Source organism: Plecotus auritus, assembly GCF_963455305.1.
Source record: "Plecotus auritus genome assembly, chromosome: 7".
In the NCBI taxonomy this organism is placed as follows: Eukaryota; Metazoa; Chordata; class Mammalia; order Chiroptera; family Vespertilionidae; genus Plecotus; species Plecotus auritus.
Genome location: NC_137774.1, coordinates 147128100 through 147145930, shown reverse-complemented (window position 1 = coordinate 147145930; position 17831 = coordinate 147128100). Strand labels below are relative to the sequence as shown.

Sequence of the window (17831 nt, the reverse complement as noted above, 5' to 3'; positions counted from 1 at the left end):
TCACGGTTCACCTGGGAGAACTTGTTAATAATACAGACTTTGAGCCTTACCAAAGATTCTCTTCTGGACTGCCTGGGAATCTGTCTTTCTGTGTTTGTTTTCAAGCATCCCTTGATCAGGCAGGTTTAGGAAATAAGGCCCTTATTTTAAGTCAGGGTAATGGGGAAGGAATACTGGCTGACATGAACTTTAGTAACATTAGGATCCTCTATTTTCATGGCAGTTTTTTCTGACCAGTTGAAGGATAATAGAGCAGTCATGTCATAGGCTCAATAATCAACAGATAGAGTACTGCCCTATCTAAAGGATATTATTATTTGAAAATACAATCAGTTTTTTACTATGGCACCCTAATGTTGAAATATCACTAGGCAGTGTCTCGTTAGTATCTTTTTCTTTAAAAAATATTTTTATCGATTTCAGAGAGGAAGGAAGAGAGAGAGAGAGAGACAGAAACATCAATGATGAGAGAGAATCATTGATTGGCTGCCTCCTGCATGCCCCCTACTGGAGATCGAGCCCACAACCCAGGCAATGTGCCCTGACTGGGAATTGGACCACGACCTTCTGGTTCATAGGTTGACACTCAACCACTGAGCCACACCAGGAGGGCATTAGTACCTTTTTCTAGGTGAAGAGAGGTAAAAAGACCACTGAGACCTGAGAAATCCTTACATGTTTGTCATTACGTACATTCCGTGTGAAATGTTAAAGCTATTTGCCTTTGTTAATTACTAGTCAACATCTAAAAATGTCTTAAATTAATTTCTGACATTTCTCTTAGCAATATTTTTTCTGATATATCTCTTTGGGCAAAGGAATCAAAGGAAAACAATAAACAAATGGGACTATATGAAACTGAAAAGTTTTTGCACAGCAAAGGAAACCATCAATAAAATGAAAAGACAACCACTGAATGGGAGAACATATTCACTAATGATACATCCAATAAGGGGTTAATATCCAAAATTTATGAAGAACTCATATAACAACACCAAAAAAACCCCCAAACAATCCAATGTAAAAAATGGGCAGAGGACCTGAATAGACTCATCTCCAAAGAGGACATACAGATAGCCAATAGACATATAAAAAGATGCTCAATATCACTAATCATCAGAGAAATGCAAATTAAAAACATAACAGATACCACCTCACACTTGTCAGAATGGCTATCAACAATAAATCAACAAACAAGTGTTGGTGAGAATTTGGAGAAAAGGGAAATGCAGATTGGTGCAGCCAGTATAGAAAACAGTATGGATGTTCCTCAAAAAGTTAAATTGGAACTGCCTTATGACTCAGTGATTCTACTTCTGGGTATATATCTGAAGAAACCCAAAACACTACTTTAAAAGAATATATGCACCCCTATGTTCATTGCAGCATTATTAACAATAGACAAGACATGGAAGCAGCCAAGTGCCCATCAAAACTGGTCTTTTTGCATATTAATGGGTAGAATTCAGCTTATCTAAATAAAATTATAGGAAGGTAAAACAAGTTTGGCAAACTCCATGCATTTAAACAACTCTTTTAGTTCAATGTTTTTCCTTGAAAAGCCTTTTAAAGGAGGGGATTTTTTAAAAAGCAATTTACTTTGGCTTAAAAATTTTAAAACACTCGAAGGTCATTAAATGTACTAAGTATAAAAGTAAAACAAGCAAAATCACCAAAAAAGTCAATGTATAAACAGTCACATACACAATCTTTATTAATTTTTTATTAAAGCTATTTAACATAATGTGTACTCAGCATTTTGCAATCACATTCCTAAAGAAGATACTGAGCACTCATGCTCTGCAATTATTAAAGCAGTGCCACAATCTTTGCTCTCATTAAAAGAAAAAATGAAGAACTAGGCAATGAAACTAGTGCCTGCTAGTGGTTGATAAAGAGGGTGAGACTTCTGTGGCATAGGCTTGGTCTCCATCATCCACCTTGTACACTGCCGACACATTTTAGTTCAGTGTGTCCTCAGACCCTACATATATTTCTCACCTAGATCCCTTTTGCCTTCTTTATGTGGCTCCTGCTTTCAACTATAACTATCTATATCTATATCCATATCTATATCCATATTTATATACATCTATATCTACATCTATATCTCTTTTTATATTACATACACTACTTGTTTTTATTACATATACACACACAGTTTTAAGAGGCAGACCTACATAAGGTTATGGTGTTATCATTATTGTCACCATAAAATAGTTGCTGAGTTTCCTTTCTTTCATCAGCTCAGCGTATTAAATGATTACTCCAGATGATTGTTCCGGGTAAAGAGTGTTGTTTTTTTTCCCCTTTCTTAGATTGTAGGAACCGCTTTGTGCTTTAGGAGAAGAATATTTGAGATTAAGTTTCTTCTCATTTTTTGACTAGTCTTATTCAATAGTTTACTTTGTTAATGCTCTACTTACCAACTGACTGAATTCTATTTAAAATTCACTTTTTAAGGAGTTATGAATATTCAGGGTAAGAACATATGGAGTGGAGCCGCACACCAAATTTTTTTTGGATTAAAACTACTTTTGTGTTTATTTATGCTTGTCCTTCATCACATGTCTCCCTCTACAGGTAAAAAGTAGGTAATTGTACTCATTTTAATGGCTTGGAGTGCACTTTTATTTTCTGACGTCAAATGCCAAAAGTCCTTTGCCTTAGGCTGCAAATCTTTATTTACTTGAGGACCTCTAGGTGAGAATCAATGGACAAAATCAAAACAGCTCTAAATATAAAGACCTGTCTAGTGAGAAGAGATACAATATTTTCTAATTTTCAAGTCTATGTAGAAAATCCCAATCTAGTGCTCAGAAATCAGTGACCTTTAGTGTTTCTTTTAGTTTCTCCAAAACATACACTTCCATGGTGGGTCTGAAGGCTAACCTAATTTGATGGATGACTTTGTGGAGGTATGAGAAGGTCCTTGGACTTAGAAAAAGGAATCCTATATGTATTCCTAGCTCTGCCTGTAAGTAACATTTTCCCTCATTAGGCCTCAGTATTCTCATCTTTAAAATAGAGAAGTTTAAATAAAGGTTCTCTGACTTGCATTCTTATATGAAAATCCTCAATTTCAAAATACTTCAATAGAGCAATTGAAAATATGGAAATTAGCAACATTGAAAATTAGTATTGTGAAAACATGACAATGTTTCATGAGGCGGCTTTTCTTAAGTTAACATTATTTAAAAATGAAGTGCTCAAAATGACTAATTGTGCCCAAAGAGACATAACTATACTCCCCAAACAAAACAGCACGATGCAGGTATGGCTTTGGCATCTCTCACTCTCTGCTGCCCTCTCATGTTTCAACACTCACTGCCTCAGGACCCTTGCGGGTGAGCCTGCTGTAATGCAGGGATTCCTAAACATCCTGCCATGACTGTTTGAAAACAAAATCATAAATGAAATGTACCAGAAAATCTGATCCAGCATCAATGTCCTCCTCCTCTACTTTATCAGTTTTTAAATTAACGTTAGGAACACAAGAATTCAGGCACAGAGTAGGGTTGTAGGAAGAAACGAAGAAACACTTGGTGAGTTACTCAGAGCCTGCTGAGCTCTGTTCTTCATCTAACATCTCTCCAACTCCTGCAACAGCACGGAGACTTAGGGACTCATATCTCCAGTCTTCAAATGAGCAGGTAAAGCCAATGAGAAAGATGGGGTTTACACTCAAGCTCCAAATGGCACACACCATCTTTGTCCTAAATCACACTAAAGAACAAAATAGCTATTCAGTAATAAGGCTCTGTTATGAATGTATTTATATTTGGAAGCCTTAATGTAAAAAAAAATTGTTAAATCATTTTACAGCTATGTATTTATCTGCTGGGCATGGAAAAAAAACCTGTTGCGGGACTAAAATGCTTTAACCCTAATGATATACAATGAAACTTTCCTGGCTTTAACACATGTCAAATGGAATAACCTCAATGGGGAAAAAGGTTCTAAGTTCTAGAGGATGAAGCTTTAGAAAATAGACATATGTAGATAGTCATCATTCTTCACTCTTCTTTTTAAAAAATCAAGGAGTTGGTCTATAGAAAAGTTATGGAGTTATTTTTCCCTTCAAAGAGCTGTGACCCAAAGTTCTTACATTTTGAAAATCACCCCGAACAATAGTTTATCATCCATATCATAAAGACACCAATGTTGGTGGCTGTGGTGAGAGGAAGGGACCCAGCACTGGGAAAATAGGAGGCCCCATTATTGACAGGCACAGAGGAATTGTTTCCAACTTGACCATTTGGGGCAGTGGCCTCCATAATTTTTACTCTTATGACCCGCAATCTTGTTTTTCTCTCATTCTTCCCTTTATTTCATTCATCTCTGATGTATTGAACACTCACTCTGTGAAGCACGGAGCTAAGTGCATCCCACCTGTGAACTCGTTTAATTTAGCAACAACTGTAAGACATATGGTCACCAATCCTATATAATAAAGATAAAAATCCTATATAATCCTATACAACATATGCTAATGATCGTGATGCCCTCACACTGTAACGACACATCAGCAGGAGGCTGTGTGCGCAGCAGGTGCGCGTGGGTGGGCAGGGCTGCGTGAGTGGCTAGGCACACACGGGTGGGTGGGCACTTGACTTTGGAGGACTTGACAGGAGGCATGGGTGCGTTTCTGGGTCCTGCCTCCCACCACGGTGGCCGCGGCGGCAGCGGCCACGGGACTCTTTCTGGGCGGGAGGGTGGGGCTGTGTGCATGGGGAGGTGCACCTGGGGAGGGATTCCAGGACTCACATGATTTTGCGTGCCGGGTCACTAGTTTATAAATGAAGAAACAGAGAAAGGGTGTGTAATCTGCCCAGGGCCATGCAGCTATCATGATAGAGATTGGTTTGAATTCTGGACGGGCAGAGCACTCACATTGCTCAATCCTCGGGCATCAGTGATGTTCCGTGAAGGTGCCCTCCAGGCATCCTGAGCCTGGGTACCACAGCAGCCTTTTGGACTAATCATGAACTTAACTCTATGCTACACTGTTCCTCTAGCCCCTATACAAAATTTCTAAGAAGGCCAAGTTCATCTTAAAGGATGTCCCACTGACTGTTTTTAATACCATTCCCTGCCATTCCCAGGACAAGTGCAAAGGTAGAGCTGGGTTCCAAGATCAGGGGCATAACTTGGTGGTAGGACCTGAGCAGTCAGCTGCTGAGGGAGGGAATTCACAAGCACCACCTTTTCTGTGTGTCTCAAGTATCCCATCAAAGTCTCAACCACTAATATTATCATTATTCATGTTTTTAAGAGCCCACTTTCTCAGAATGGGCTCAGACAGGGGAACCCTCCCCTGATGTTGTTCTCGTTCCCCCACCCCCATTCCACCTTCCTTCCCACCTTGGTTTGCTACACTCGGGCACTTCCATTATCTAGTCAGTTAATGCCTATTGTGCTTTGTTATGAACACAGCTGGACTAGACAGCTAAAGGCAGTTTATTAGTTTCCCTTCCTAGATCAGATATTTCTGTAGTCTCACTGTCCCTAGGCCCCGGGCCAGGAGCTTGTGGGTACAAATTAGGCCATATTGGCCTTAATTCCCAGATTTTAGTAACTCACAGTTACTAAATTTTAGTAAGTCACAATGTCCTCTGGTCTTGCTCCTGTGCCTCCATACTATGTAAACATTCCATGAGGGCTCTCACACGTGTTCAAAACCAAGCCTGTGCCCTTTGGAGTGTAACTACTCTCCTTTTAATCAGTGCCAAGCAACTGCCAGGACGGGTGGACAGCTGACTTGACCACTAAGCACCCACCACCTCTTGTTAGGCACAACAGTCTCCAATGCTACCTGCAGCTGCTCCTCTGGGAGGATGCTCCAGTGGGCTGGCTCATGTGTGACCTCAACTACAAAAGGTTTCAGGCACCAAAATAGCACTGCATTCTGCTTATAACACAATGTTGGAGTCTTGCTTAGTCCAAAAACAACAGGGGTGGGGAGGAGGGTTTGCCCCTCTTTATAGGGGTCAGAACTAGTGCCCAGAAGCAGCACTGGGGACAAGGTTCTATGTGGTGTCTCTTACTAGAGGCCCCAGGCACATGCTCACACAAGCCTAGCCTGTTCATCCCTTAACATAGATAATGGTTAGAAACAAAGGGTCTAGTTCTAATATGGCCTAATTTGTACCCACAAGCTCGTGGCCTGGGGCCTAGGGACAGTGGGACTATAGAAATATCTGACCTAGTTCAAATGTAAGCTAACTGACATTAATTTGGGTTTTGGAAGAAGAAATCTGTTACTCAAAGAACTTTAATACACAAGAATTTCAGTTATTATTCATCTATCGATCAATGTCAAGAACAACAGTGGTGAACCAGACATTTACTATGAAATCATCACCAACAAAAATCTTGAAATAAACATGGAAAAGAGAACCAATAATTTAATATTCACTGAACACAAGTCTCATTTGAAAAGACATTCAGGAAAAACCAACTTTAATAAGTGTTGCAGAATCAACTCTGATGTAAAAATCACTAACAAGTCAGGTCAAAAAGTGCTGACTAGACACTCACTATAACTTAATAAGCTGCTCCTCAGCATATTATGAGTTAGAGTCCAAGGGAGACACTTTAAGCAAATGAAATATTGGTCTATTTTGGATAATACGTTAATTTTCTTCTGGTAATAATTTTAGAAAACATAGGTTTTCTTTCCCAGTCAATTATAATAATGAATCAATTGGGGTTTCAAGAAATGATCAAATGAATTCAATTTGATTTCAGGTTCAGTAAAATGAGACCATTTGTTCTGTTTCGGTTCAGTTGAGGTCAAGTCCCATGTCTAAAATAGACTAACAGGAATTGGGATAATTTTATTTTCCCACCCTTTATGTCCCTCATACTTCTTTCTGCATTTCTTCCCCAACTTCTGTTCTATTGATTACATTGAACTTGTCTATATTGTATAATTATTTCTTCTCACCCCTCCCAAACTGAATTTATTCTCAACTCTCTGGGTCCAAATTAGGGACTACTGGAAGGGTGTTCTTTCCTACACACAACTGGGATAATGATAAACTAGGAAGGTACCTTTTATTTATGCTTTCACTTTCATTAGACCAAGCTACCAAATATTAACATCACACTGATAACATAAAACCAGCAACAACATGGTCAACATTTTGAAGGAAATGCTATCTCTTAAAATATATATGCCTAGAGCAATGTTAAATTTAGTACAAACACACATTTAAAGTGTTCCAAAAGTGGTACATCAGTAAAGATTTTTCAAGGAATAGTTCCAATGGACAGTTTGTGAGATCCATGAGAGAAATGATATAGAGAGAATAAAGGATTAATTTCTTTAAGATTCTACAATTGCAGTATAAAATTGGTGTTAATATTATGTTGAATCTTGGGAAATATGGTTTCTTCCTTGACATGAGAAGAGTAAGCTCCCACATCTTTCTTACCTGTTATGGTGGCTTTGTTGATGGACGGTTGATTGCACATGGGTGATCTTCTGACAAAGAGAGAAAAATACAAAGCAGTCAATATGGGGTGCTTGTTGACTTGGTGAATCTCTGAGTCATTTCAGATCTGCCATTTTAACTGAAAGGATTATTTTTGTTAGGACATGCAAATAAAGATTTCTCTTCACACTAGCCAGTGGAGTGCCCAGATGCCCTTTGACCTGGAGCTCAGATCACACATGTCTAAAAAGAAAACAGTTAAACCTCATAGTTATAGACTTTGAGGTAAATAAAGCTGATATAAATGTCACAAGCACATGATAGAAGAGGAAATTCTTGTTGACTGACAATATTCAATTACGACGTCACTGTGAGTCTACCCGATAATATTGTTTGGTTAGATGTCGTCCTGGACAGCATACTGTAGGTCAAGATCAGGCATAAGCTATGACTTTCAATCTTCTGCTGGCTGCTCTTTTCCATTTTAACCTGTTCTGTCACTGTCAATCAGTTAAAAACTTCAGCCTTGCATAGAATGGAACTCAGGTCCCTCCTTGGATACAGAAGGCCAGGCAGATGCCTTCCTTCTGTCTGATCAACTGTTTGCCTCCCTCAGGTTTAGATGCTGGGACCCAAGTGACCATGTCTGAAGGAAGTGTAAAAGGAGTTATAAAGTTTCTTGTTTGCCACTTAAAACAATTTCCTGGATAAAACTTAAGACTGAAAAGGATTGGGAGAGATACCAGTAATCCATCCCTCCTGTAGGGCTCAGACTTTCCAAAGAGGAGGTGACTGAGCTACCAAATGCCAGAGCCCCAAGGGTTCCTTGGAGTCAGCAGATTGTGTGCAGCCATGGGGCACCGAAGACCTGCGGCCATGAGTAAACACCTCCGAGCCCAAGCTCAGGTCACACGTACTGCGCCACTACCTCGGTCTTCCAGACAGCGAGCTCATGCAGAGTGATAACTGCGCACCGAGCACTATGCCAGGCACAGGGAATACAAGTGTGAACCGCTACAACCCCTGCTACTGGGACTGGCGTTCTCAAGATCACTCAGTTTAGACAAGCAAACAGGTGAGTTGAGCATAGAGACATCTGAGCTAACATAGGAGTACAGGACACGCTCACACAGACGGAAAGGTGTATCACTCAGTTTGGAGCCAGTGTGGGGTCTGTGTATGTTGGTTCTTAGTCAGGGATGATGCCCCAAAAGAAATCAGAATTAAGCTGTGACCTAAAGAATGAATGACAATTAGCCCAGTGGGTGAGGACAGAAGAAGAAAGTGAGAAACAAATGTTCAGGCTGAGGGAACAGGGCTATGCAAATTCATTACCTAGAAAACAGGACAGTCAACTGAAGCTTCTTAGTTCCATGCAATTATTTGGATTAAGGCATTTATACTGATTTCTAAGAAACCTTTTTATACCAAAGAAAATAGGTGCACAATAGCTAGAGCTTTTAAAAAGCAAGCAAGCAAACAAAAAAACAACCATGAAAAATGTGAATTTGGGAGGTCAATTTTATTATTATGGGATGAAAAGTTCAGATTTTTGTGCTCTTTAAGAAGTAGTAGCTACTATGAAATTTTACACACTTAGATAAATTATAATTCCAAATAAATTTCTACTGATTATTCTCCTAATATTGATTTAAAGAAATGTCTTTTTTTCCTGGCAATTGATTAGAGTTGATATTTTAATAACATTTTATTATTAATAGGTTGTCAAAATAATGGGCATTTGAATAATTAATCAGTTTTCTATTTAATATTAAAAAATTAATTTTCTTTTTTTAAATATTTCAGTTATTAGACCCCCCATATAATCACCTCCTATTTCAGCTTCCCTTTTTTCAAATGCTTCCTCTGTTATCACAGAAATTACAATTTTATTAATTGCTCTATAATGCTGCTGATCTAAGGGTTGGTAACAGTTGGCAGAAAAATCAAAGATGTTTGCTATGCTATGATGCTTCCCTAAGTAATCACTGACTTAGAATTAAGAGGATGACTTTGGATTGACATTAGGCTTGATGAGATGATTTGTCCACGGTTAATTTATGAAGTAAGTCAAAACTATAAAGTTACCCTGAGTGTAAATAACTGGGCGGAGGACTGATTTTGCCAGGTGATTTCTGACGGGTGGACTCACCATATTTATTTGTCATATTGCTTCAGTTCTGATATTAGAACCATCACTACCAAGTATTTATAGAAAACTAACAGGGCACCATATGACTTAGTGTAAATGGCTGGACAACAAGGCAAGGAAGGACTCAGAGAAATCTAATATATTGCCTCGAGTTCAATGAAACCGAGAAAAAAAAAACCTAAAAGTTCAGGGGGAAGGACGGAAAACAAAGGGTAACTTACTTGCTAGGTGCTCGATCTTGCATATTAGTTAATGCAGCAAAGTTGTTTCGTACAGTTCGCAGGCTGGCCAAGACCTAGGATAAAAGAAAAAACAAAGATTCTTTAAACTTCTTGAAGTAGGGCCATCTTCAATGCAATTTAAAATGGTTTGGCAATTTAGAAAAATGGCTTGTTAAATGAAAACTTGATATTGCTTGCAACTTAGTTTCCTATCATCCTACTAAAGCATCTCCACCTACTTAGTAACGTTTACATGAGTCTGTGTGAAACCCAGAGAGGCCTGACTGAAAGGATTTTCCAGCCACTTCTCCACGTGGTCTGTGAACAGGGGGACCGTCGCAGCAGTCTCCACGGCCACCAACACAGTATCTCAAGCGATATACATATAGCACGATTGCATTTTTATGTAAGTTTGAAACCGTGTAATAGAAAATATGACTAAAGTCTCACTTTAAAGGTAAAAATTTTTAAAAAATTACCCTCAAATTCTCTTCAGAAACTCATCAAGAATGTCATCGTTTCAAAGTCAACAACTAAGTAAATTTTAAATTGTGGTGTTTTTTTTTTCACCTTTGCTACATGGCTAGTCTAGCTAGTAAACAGAAATTATTTGCTTTGTTAAGATTATTTGAATCATGAATTATAAGGTGTTCAGGAAGGCATGTCTCACACAAAATCAGACCACCATGTGTGTGCACAGTGCCTGGGCCACGGAAGATACTCAATAAAATTTTGTTAATAAATGACACAACATATCCTCACACCGAAGGCAGGACCAATGGGTTCCACTATCTCTGACAGCCCTTCCTTTTTCTAATTCAGTGAAACTAGAAAGTGGAAAAGAATTAGAAGTGAGACTTAGAAAAGTTACAAGAGCTCCTTACTTTCTCCTAGAATGGGCAAGTTTTCTCCAGGGTGAAACTCATATTAGGTGAGACTATAGGTAATCTGGGTGACAACCCGAATGTTAAATGATCTAAAACACAGATTACAAATATCCTATCAGGTACTACATAACCACTCAGACAACCTATGCTTCCAGTGTGTGAACTTAGACAAGTTGCATTAATTTCCCTGTAGCTCAGTGCCCTCATCTATAAACTGGAATAGTTATATCTATCTCAAAATGTTGTGAAGATGATATGGAATGACAAGTTAGGTGCCAAGAACAATGCCTGGCAAAGGAAAGTACTCAGTGAATATTCGCTCATTTTAGCAACATTCCATTTGATTAATGATTTGGTCTGAGCACAGGGGATTACAAATGCCTGTCACTGATAATATAAATTGATAATACAAATATATATAGTTTGCACAAATATAATATGTCTAATCTATATAAATATTGCACTTGTATAGATGTAAATTTGTAATTGCTCCAAGGTTTCCAGAACTGTTTTCAGGTTCCCTCCCCCCACCCCCATTTGGCACTGACCTAAACAAGTCAGTCTAAATACTTTCGAAGAAATTCTAAAAAATGCCTGAGATGTGTTTTGAAATTGGCATGAATTTGTGGAAGTCAAGGGGGTACTGTTTATGCCCTGGGACAGTGACCTTCAGCTCTATCCCCGGAAAGAGTTAATGGTGCTTCCTAAGGTGCCAGCCACGATTAACTCAGTCACTGGAAAAACCTGGCTCATTATCACATATAAACAACTCACAGCACTGAAAGGTCACGCTGCCTGTGACAGTGTATTCAAATAGCCAACTGCTGACATGGGACCATGATGTCTTTCATTAGGCATGAAATCTTGAATGATGCAGAAATAAATCCAATAAATAATCCACTGTCACTAAATCATGCAGGCTTAATTTATGCTTTAAGAATGGAGTATCAAATACATTAATAAAACATTTTAAATAAGATTATTGCACTCCTTAATTGATCCGTTCTCTGGGCAAAATTTTAACCTCAGAATTCTGAGAATTTTATTCTAATAAATTATATTAAGTGCACTACATTTGACAGCTGGGTAAATAGAAATTGTACCGCAGGTAATTCATGTTCTAGGCTCATTTGAAAGAAAATATTGTCATAAAAGACATACTACAATTGGATTTCGGTATAAAGGCTTTTGACTCTGTCCTAACAAAGATATTAAATTACATTACTTTGTTTTGGTTTTAAATTTAATGTAATTATTTTTGTATAATTTATATCTTCAGATGATGCAGAATTTAAACAGAAAAGGGTAAAAAGTAAAATGTCTCCCTCTCAATAACAAAGGCAAAATTCAAAATTATTGTTATTTCTGAGAGGAGGCAGGAAGATGAAATTGGGGAGGAATACTCCAGAGTGTTGAAAGTATTGGGACTGTTCCATTTCTTAAAGTGTTGATTTTTGGTATTACTCTTTATGTTTTAGATAATCTCTACATATGTTCTCTCATATGTATATGTCAAAATAAAAGGTGAAAAAGACATTTCCCACTCAGTCCCTCCCCTAGACATTCAGCTGTCTGTCCCCTGGACTGCTTGGCTTTTAGGTTGTTTCCTAAATTTGTCCTTTGCAAACATTGCTGCAGTAAATAACCTTATAAATACATCATTCCCTATGTGTGCAAGTACTAGATCATTGTGTTTGTGGTAGGACAAATAATATCCTATAAATTTTATATTACTCTTATCTTCCACACGATGACACATAATACTGGCAGACGTATAAAGAAAAATCCCAGACAAATCTTAAATCTTATACCTAGTTGATTGACTCTAGGTATCCCCATTGCAAATGCACTGTGTTCATCTTTTTTGGTGTTGTTAATCCTCACCCCCCCAAAAAAAATATATATATGTATATTTCTTTAGAGAGAGTAGAAGAGAGGGAGTGAGGGGGGGAGAGAGAAAGAGAGAAACATTGATGTGAGAGAGACACATCCATAGGTTGCCTCTGCCCCATCCAGGATGGGGATCAAACCCTACAACCCAGGTATGTACTCTGGACCAGGAATCAAACCCATGACCCTCTGGTCTGCAGGCTGAGGCTCTAACCACTGAGCAAACCAGCCAGGGCCACCATTTTGGTCTTGTATACTCTCATTTGCATTGTGGAACCAAAGAGTGAGGCATCTGCCACTCTAGGCTGTAGGGGAGAACTGGAAACAGTTTGACTCAAGACACTGAGTTAGGGTCCAATTAGTTTTTGCTTCTGATTTGGGGCAGGTCTCATTTCCCTTGAATTCAACTCTTTAGGAGGAACCGTTGTCAGAGTTTCAATGCTCCGGTAATTTTCTTCACTCCGAATACTTGCTAACCAAAAAGTCCCTAAGGCTTTCTTTCTCACAGCTTAATGGTTAAAAAATTAAGGTAATTTCTTTCTCTTCTGTCCCTCCAAGCAAAAGTGTAATAAGTCAAGGTAAAAAATACACTGGCAATGGTGAGAAATATACACACTCTGGGAAAAAAATTATAATAGTGTTATGGAAAACTTAAACATAAAGATGGATCATGTGCTAGCCCGGGAAAGGGCTTAAATGTTATTTATGCATGCTAATCTCAGGTTTTCTTAGGTACTTCTGAACATTCACTGAAAACAGCAGGAAATGTGGGATTCATTAAAAAGTTAAACAACTGAACATAATAGCCTAAAAGAAATGTATACTTGTATAACAATAATTTATTGAAAATATTCAGAAATTTATTTTCTTTTTCTTTTTTAAAAAAAGATATGCATACATATAAGCACGGCCAATGGACACAAGACACTGGGGGGGTGGGATGAGGGCTTGCGATAGAGGGTGGAGGAGGCTGGAAGAAGGTCAATTGGGGAAAAAAAGGAGATATATGTACTACTATATGTAATACTTTAAACAATAAAAAAATGTAAAAAAAAATAAAAAAGATATGGCAATAGTGTTACAAAAAATCCTGCCCCCCAAAATAACAAAGAAATGATTTTGAGGATTGTGTTTTTCATTTCAAATAGTCTTTATACCACTAGATGGCACTAAAACACAGACTATGTGTTGCCACAAGCCTTGGGGGAAGTGGGAAGGAGAAAGATTACCTTTCCTTGGTTTTACCTCCAGGAAAAAAACACACCAAAAAACAAAACTGGAGTCAAATTATGATTATTTATAAGATAGAAAGGTCATTTTGATAGAAAATAAAACCTCTTTCCAAATTATGTGTTGGTCAAACCATACAAAATTGCTCTGTTTGTATGTCAACAAATATTGATTTATAGATCCCTAGAAGATGCTAGCTGTGATTTTATTTTTAAATGAAGGATACAGAAAAACTACGAGATAGAAGCAACTGAAATGTGATAAGCATCTTCTTTCACAGCCTGGCAGGGGGAGCCTCGTGGAGTCAGCGAGTGGGGGACTGTGATGAGGCCACAGACGGCTGCTGCTCTGTGAAACGGGGATCATTCAGGGGCATTAAAAACATCACAATGTTTTATGACCAACGGAAGAGTAATATTCCATAGGGCTGACAACTACTACATTTTTAATAAAATTATCTGAGCTGCTGTATTTTGGTTAGAGTAAAGGTAAAATGACTCAGTTGTTCCTACCCTGGATTTTGAAATTGGGCATATCTCCTTAGTCTGAATGATGTGAGGGTCCAGCCAGGATCCAATATCATATTTGGGTATTTTCTGTCTTTTCCTTGATCAAAGATACCACTTCTTTTTAAAAAAAATATATTTTGATTGATTTCAGAGAGGAAGGGAGAGGGAGAGAAAGAAACATCAATGATGAGAGAGAATCATTGATCAGCTACCTCCTGCACATCCCACCCTAGGGATCGAGCTGCAACTGGGGATGTGCTCTGACTGGGAATCGAACTGTGACCTCCTAGTTCATAGGTCGACAACCACTAAGCTATGTCAGTTGGGCTATCACTTCTTTTTAACTTCCAGATGAGAATTCCAGTTGACTTAGAGTTTTACAAGGTAGTCATAACAAAAAATGGGACTGGTGGGTCCAAAGGCAGCTGACTACAAAGTAGGGTTTCCTACATTTCATCAGTGTTGTGTTTCCTTGGTCCCTGCAAGACCTCTGGCCAAATTGTTCCTGCACCCTTGGGAGAAAAATGCCAATTGCCAAGTGGTAGGATATGGTATGGCAGTGGGATTCTTCCCTAGCCTTTGTGCCTAAGGAAATTCCCACACCAAAAGATTTTGGAATGAACATAGGAGGAGAATACTTCAAAATGGAAATAAATCAAATGTTTAAAGCTGTCACTTTTTCGGACGATAAAGAGGATGCTGAGCTTACAGGAGAATCTATAATAATAAAAGTGTAATATGCTAATTAGACCAGAAGTCCTTCCTTCTGGACAAAGCCACAGTGGGTGGGGGCTGCAGCGGTGGCGGTGGGTGGGGCTGGGGCCAAGGCCCTTGCCCAAATTTTATGCATCGGGCCTCTAGTAACATAATAAATTGAGAGTGGAAGAGAGTTTAGTTTAAACACACCAGCAAGAATTTCTAACCCTGGCAGTGTTGTGGACATGGGTTACTGTGAGATCCTTTCTGATGATGATGTCCATTCAAAATGATTTGGGCTTCAGCCCTGTCCATGAACGTGGGATATATCCTTGCATGGCTTCCTAAATTCTCTTATAATTTAGGAGTTTATTCTCTTAGCGACACAGGAAACCACAACTGGAGGAAAAATGGAGAGATCGTTTTGTGTTTTGGAGACACATTCAGGCATAGAAAAAATGAGTTCTAAAGAAGAGTAGAAGATGAGATGGGTTCGGGAGAAGACCTTTGTCTATGTTAGATAGTGGGAGGCTCATTTTAAAGACTTAGGGTAAAGCCCTGGTGGGTGGTTCAGTGGTTGGAGCATTGGGTCTCTGTTAGATTCCTGGTCAAGGACACATACCTCAGTTGGGGCTCCTGTGGGAGGCAACCGATCCATGTGTCTCTCTCACATTGATGTTTCTCTCTCTCTCTCCCACTCCCTTCCATCCTCCCTTCCACTCTTTCTCTGAAAAGCTATGGGGAAAATATCCTTGGGTGAGGATTAACTGTAGAGAGCGCCTGGGAAGGCACATGGCCATTTCTTTAAATTGTAAGTTGAACCCAAGGCTGGGAACATGCTTTGCCAAAATGGCAAGGTGTTATCAGCTTGACCTTCATTTCAGCCCAGGTGTTGGGTAGTGGGTTTTGATATGTAAATCGAGTCAAGCACCAGGAATGCTCGGGCCTACTCAAGAATGCAAATAATCTCCTTTGTCTTGACTTTTGGTGAAACTTCCTGGTATTTGGGGTATAAAATAAACATGCTGCATGGGCTCTGGGTCACTGTCTCTCCAGCGGAAGAGGGCAGCGGTCCAACCCGGTTCCCAGCTTTTTCCTTCCATTTTGTGTCTTGTCTCTTTCTTTTATTTCTCAATCCCCAGCTCCTCTACTCAGGAACTGGACCCGCTCTCTAGTCACGCTGGATGCGGAAAAGAGAGAAATATTCTTACATCACTCTCTCTCTCTCTCCCCGCCCCCTCCCTTCCATTCTCCCTTCCACTCTTTCTCTGAAAAGCAATGGGGAAAATATCCTTGGGTGAGGATTAACAAACCAATAAACAACAACAAGAACAACTGTGGTAAAGAAAATATGCACAGAAAAATAAGCCTAAAGAAATATAAAATAAAATGTCAATACTAGTTATTTTGGGGTTTGGAATTATGGGAAATTTTCTTTTCTTCCTTTTGCCTATATATCTTTTCTACACTCTCTATCAAAAATAGATTATTTTGAAGGTAGTATAGCTTTTTCACCAGAAGAATTTAGTATGACATTCCAAACCCCAAAGCATGCTGGGGAAAGTGGAGAATTCTTTGGTCTATTTGAACATGTCTCTGAGTGACTTGTCTAACATCAACTGACTTCTGTCCATTGGCAAAAGCACTGTGATATATTAGGCTGAATAATAATGGTATCACCTCAAGTGACATAAACATCTTATATTTTAAGTGTTGTAATATTTAGCCTTCAATGGTGACTATTCTATCTCGTATTAAAAATTTGAGGAGTTATTGGGTAGGTCAACAAAATAAGGTAGTTGTGCCTAATAGGGCTTAAGATAAGACTGCTGCTAACCCTTCTTTCTTACCTGGTTTCCCAAAGATGCTCTATTAATGGTGAAATTGGTCAGGGTTTTTAACATGCTTTTTAAAAAATTCTACTGGAACTTTCTAGACCCCATACCCTAGAAAATTCCATTTGCGAAAACTATGATGAAGCCACTTAAAAAGAATCTGCAGCCTTTGGGGTAATGACCAACTTCTTCAAGGTTTTATGAGTCATCAAGCTAATCATAAGCAAACGCTTCTAAATACATTCCGGATTACTCTCAGGCATCAGATATGCCTATATATTACACAGAGTTGGTTTATCTTCAAAGTTCTCATTTCTGAGGGTATTAAGTACACATATTTATTTAAACAGTTTACTAACACAGACTAAGTGATATTTTACACACATATATACTTATTAGTGTACTGAAATTCTATTAGTTCTTTTAGAGATTATAGAGGTACACTATAGAAAATATCTGATTATTTAAAAGAAGAGATTTCCTTAGAATTTAAGAGCACTAATGATAAAGACCAAGTCAGATTTATTAATACATATATTAGAAATTAATAAATACTACTTGAAGTAAGAAGATATCATGTACAAAATATTTTTTCATTATCATATATTTAGATATATTCTTCTTACAACAATACCTAGAGATTTTAGTTAGAAGCAAGAATAGCTACCTGAACAAGCTCAGGTTGGAAGATTGTTTCTATATTTGATGATGGTTATTTATATATTTTGCCTGATTTTATCTTTTCACTCCATTCTCAGCTCTTAGAAAAAATTATGGGTTCTCATTAATAAGCAATTAAAAATCTTTAGCTTTCAATAATTTTGCTATCACAAAACATGATTAAAACATGTGAGCATACATTATTTTAAACACAGAAATATAGTTACTATAAATAATTTATGATCACCAGCAAAACCTTAAGCAAATAAGACACGAACTGTCTGAAAGGGATGGTGGTTTTATTGTACTTTT

At 38.3% G+C, this 17831-nt stretch overlaps 1 protein-coding gene across 3 annotated transcripts in view; it reads right to left on the bottom strand.

The window, feature by feature from the left end:
• Positions 1–17831, bottom strand: part of PDE4D (phosphodiesterase 4D) — a gene marked incomplete at its 5' end in the record, with an annotated part of 697671 nt that overhangs the window by 168880 nt on the left and 510960 nt on the right. For all 3 annotated transcript variants that reach the window (XM_080681780.1, XM_080681781.1, XM_080681782.1), the window contains 2 exons: positions 7440–7489; positions 9813–9886. In XM_080681780.1, coding sequence (XP_080537906.1) covers positions 7440–7489; positions 9813–9886 — 124 coding nt within the window. The remainder of the gene's footprint in view (positions 1–7439; positions 7490–9812; positions 9887–17831) is intronic.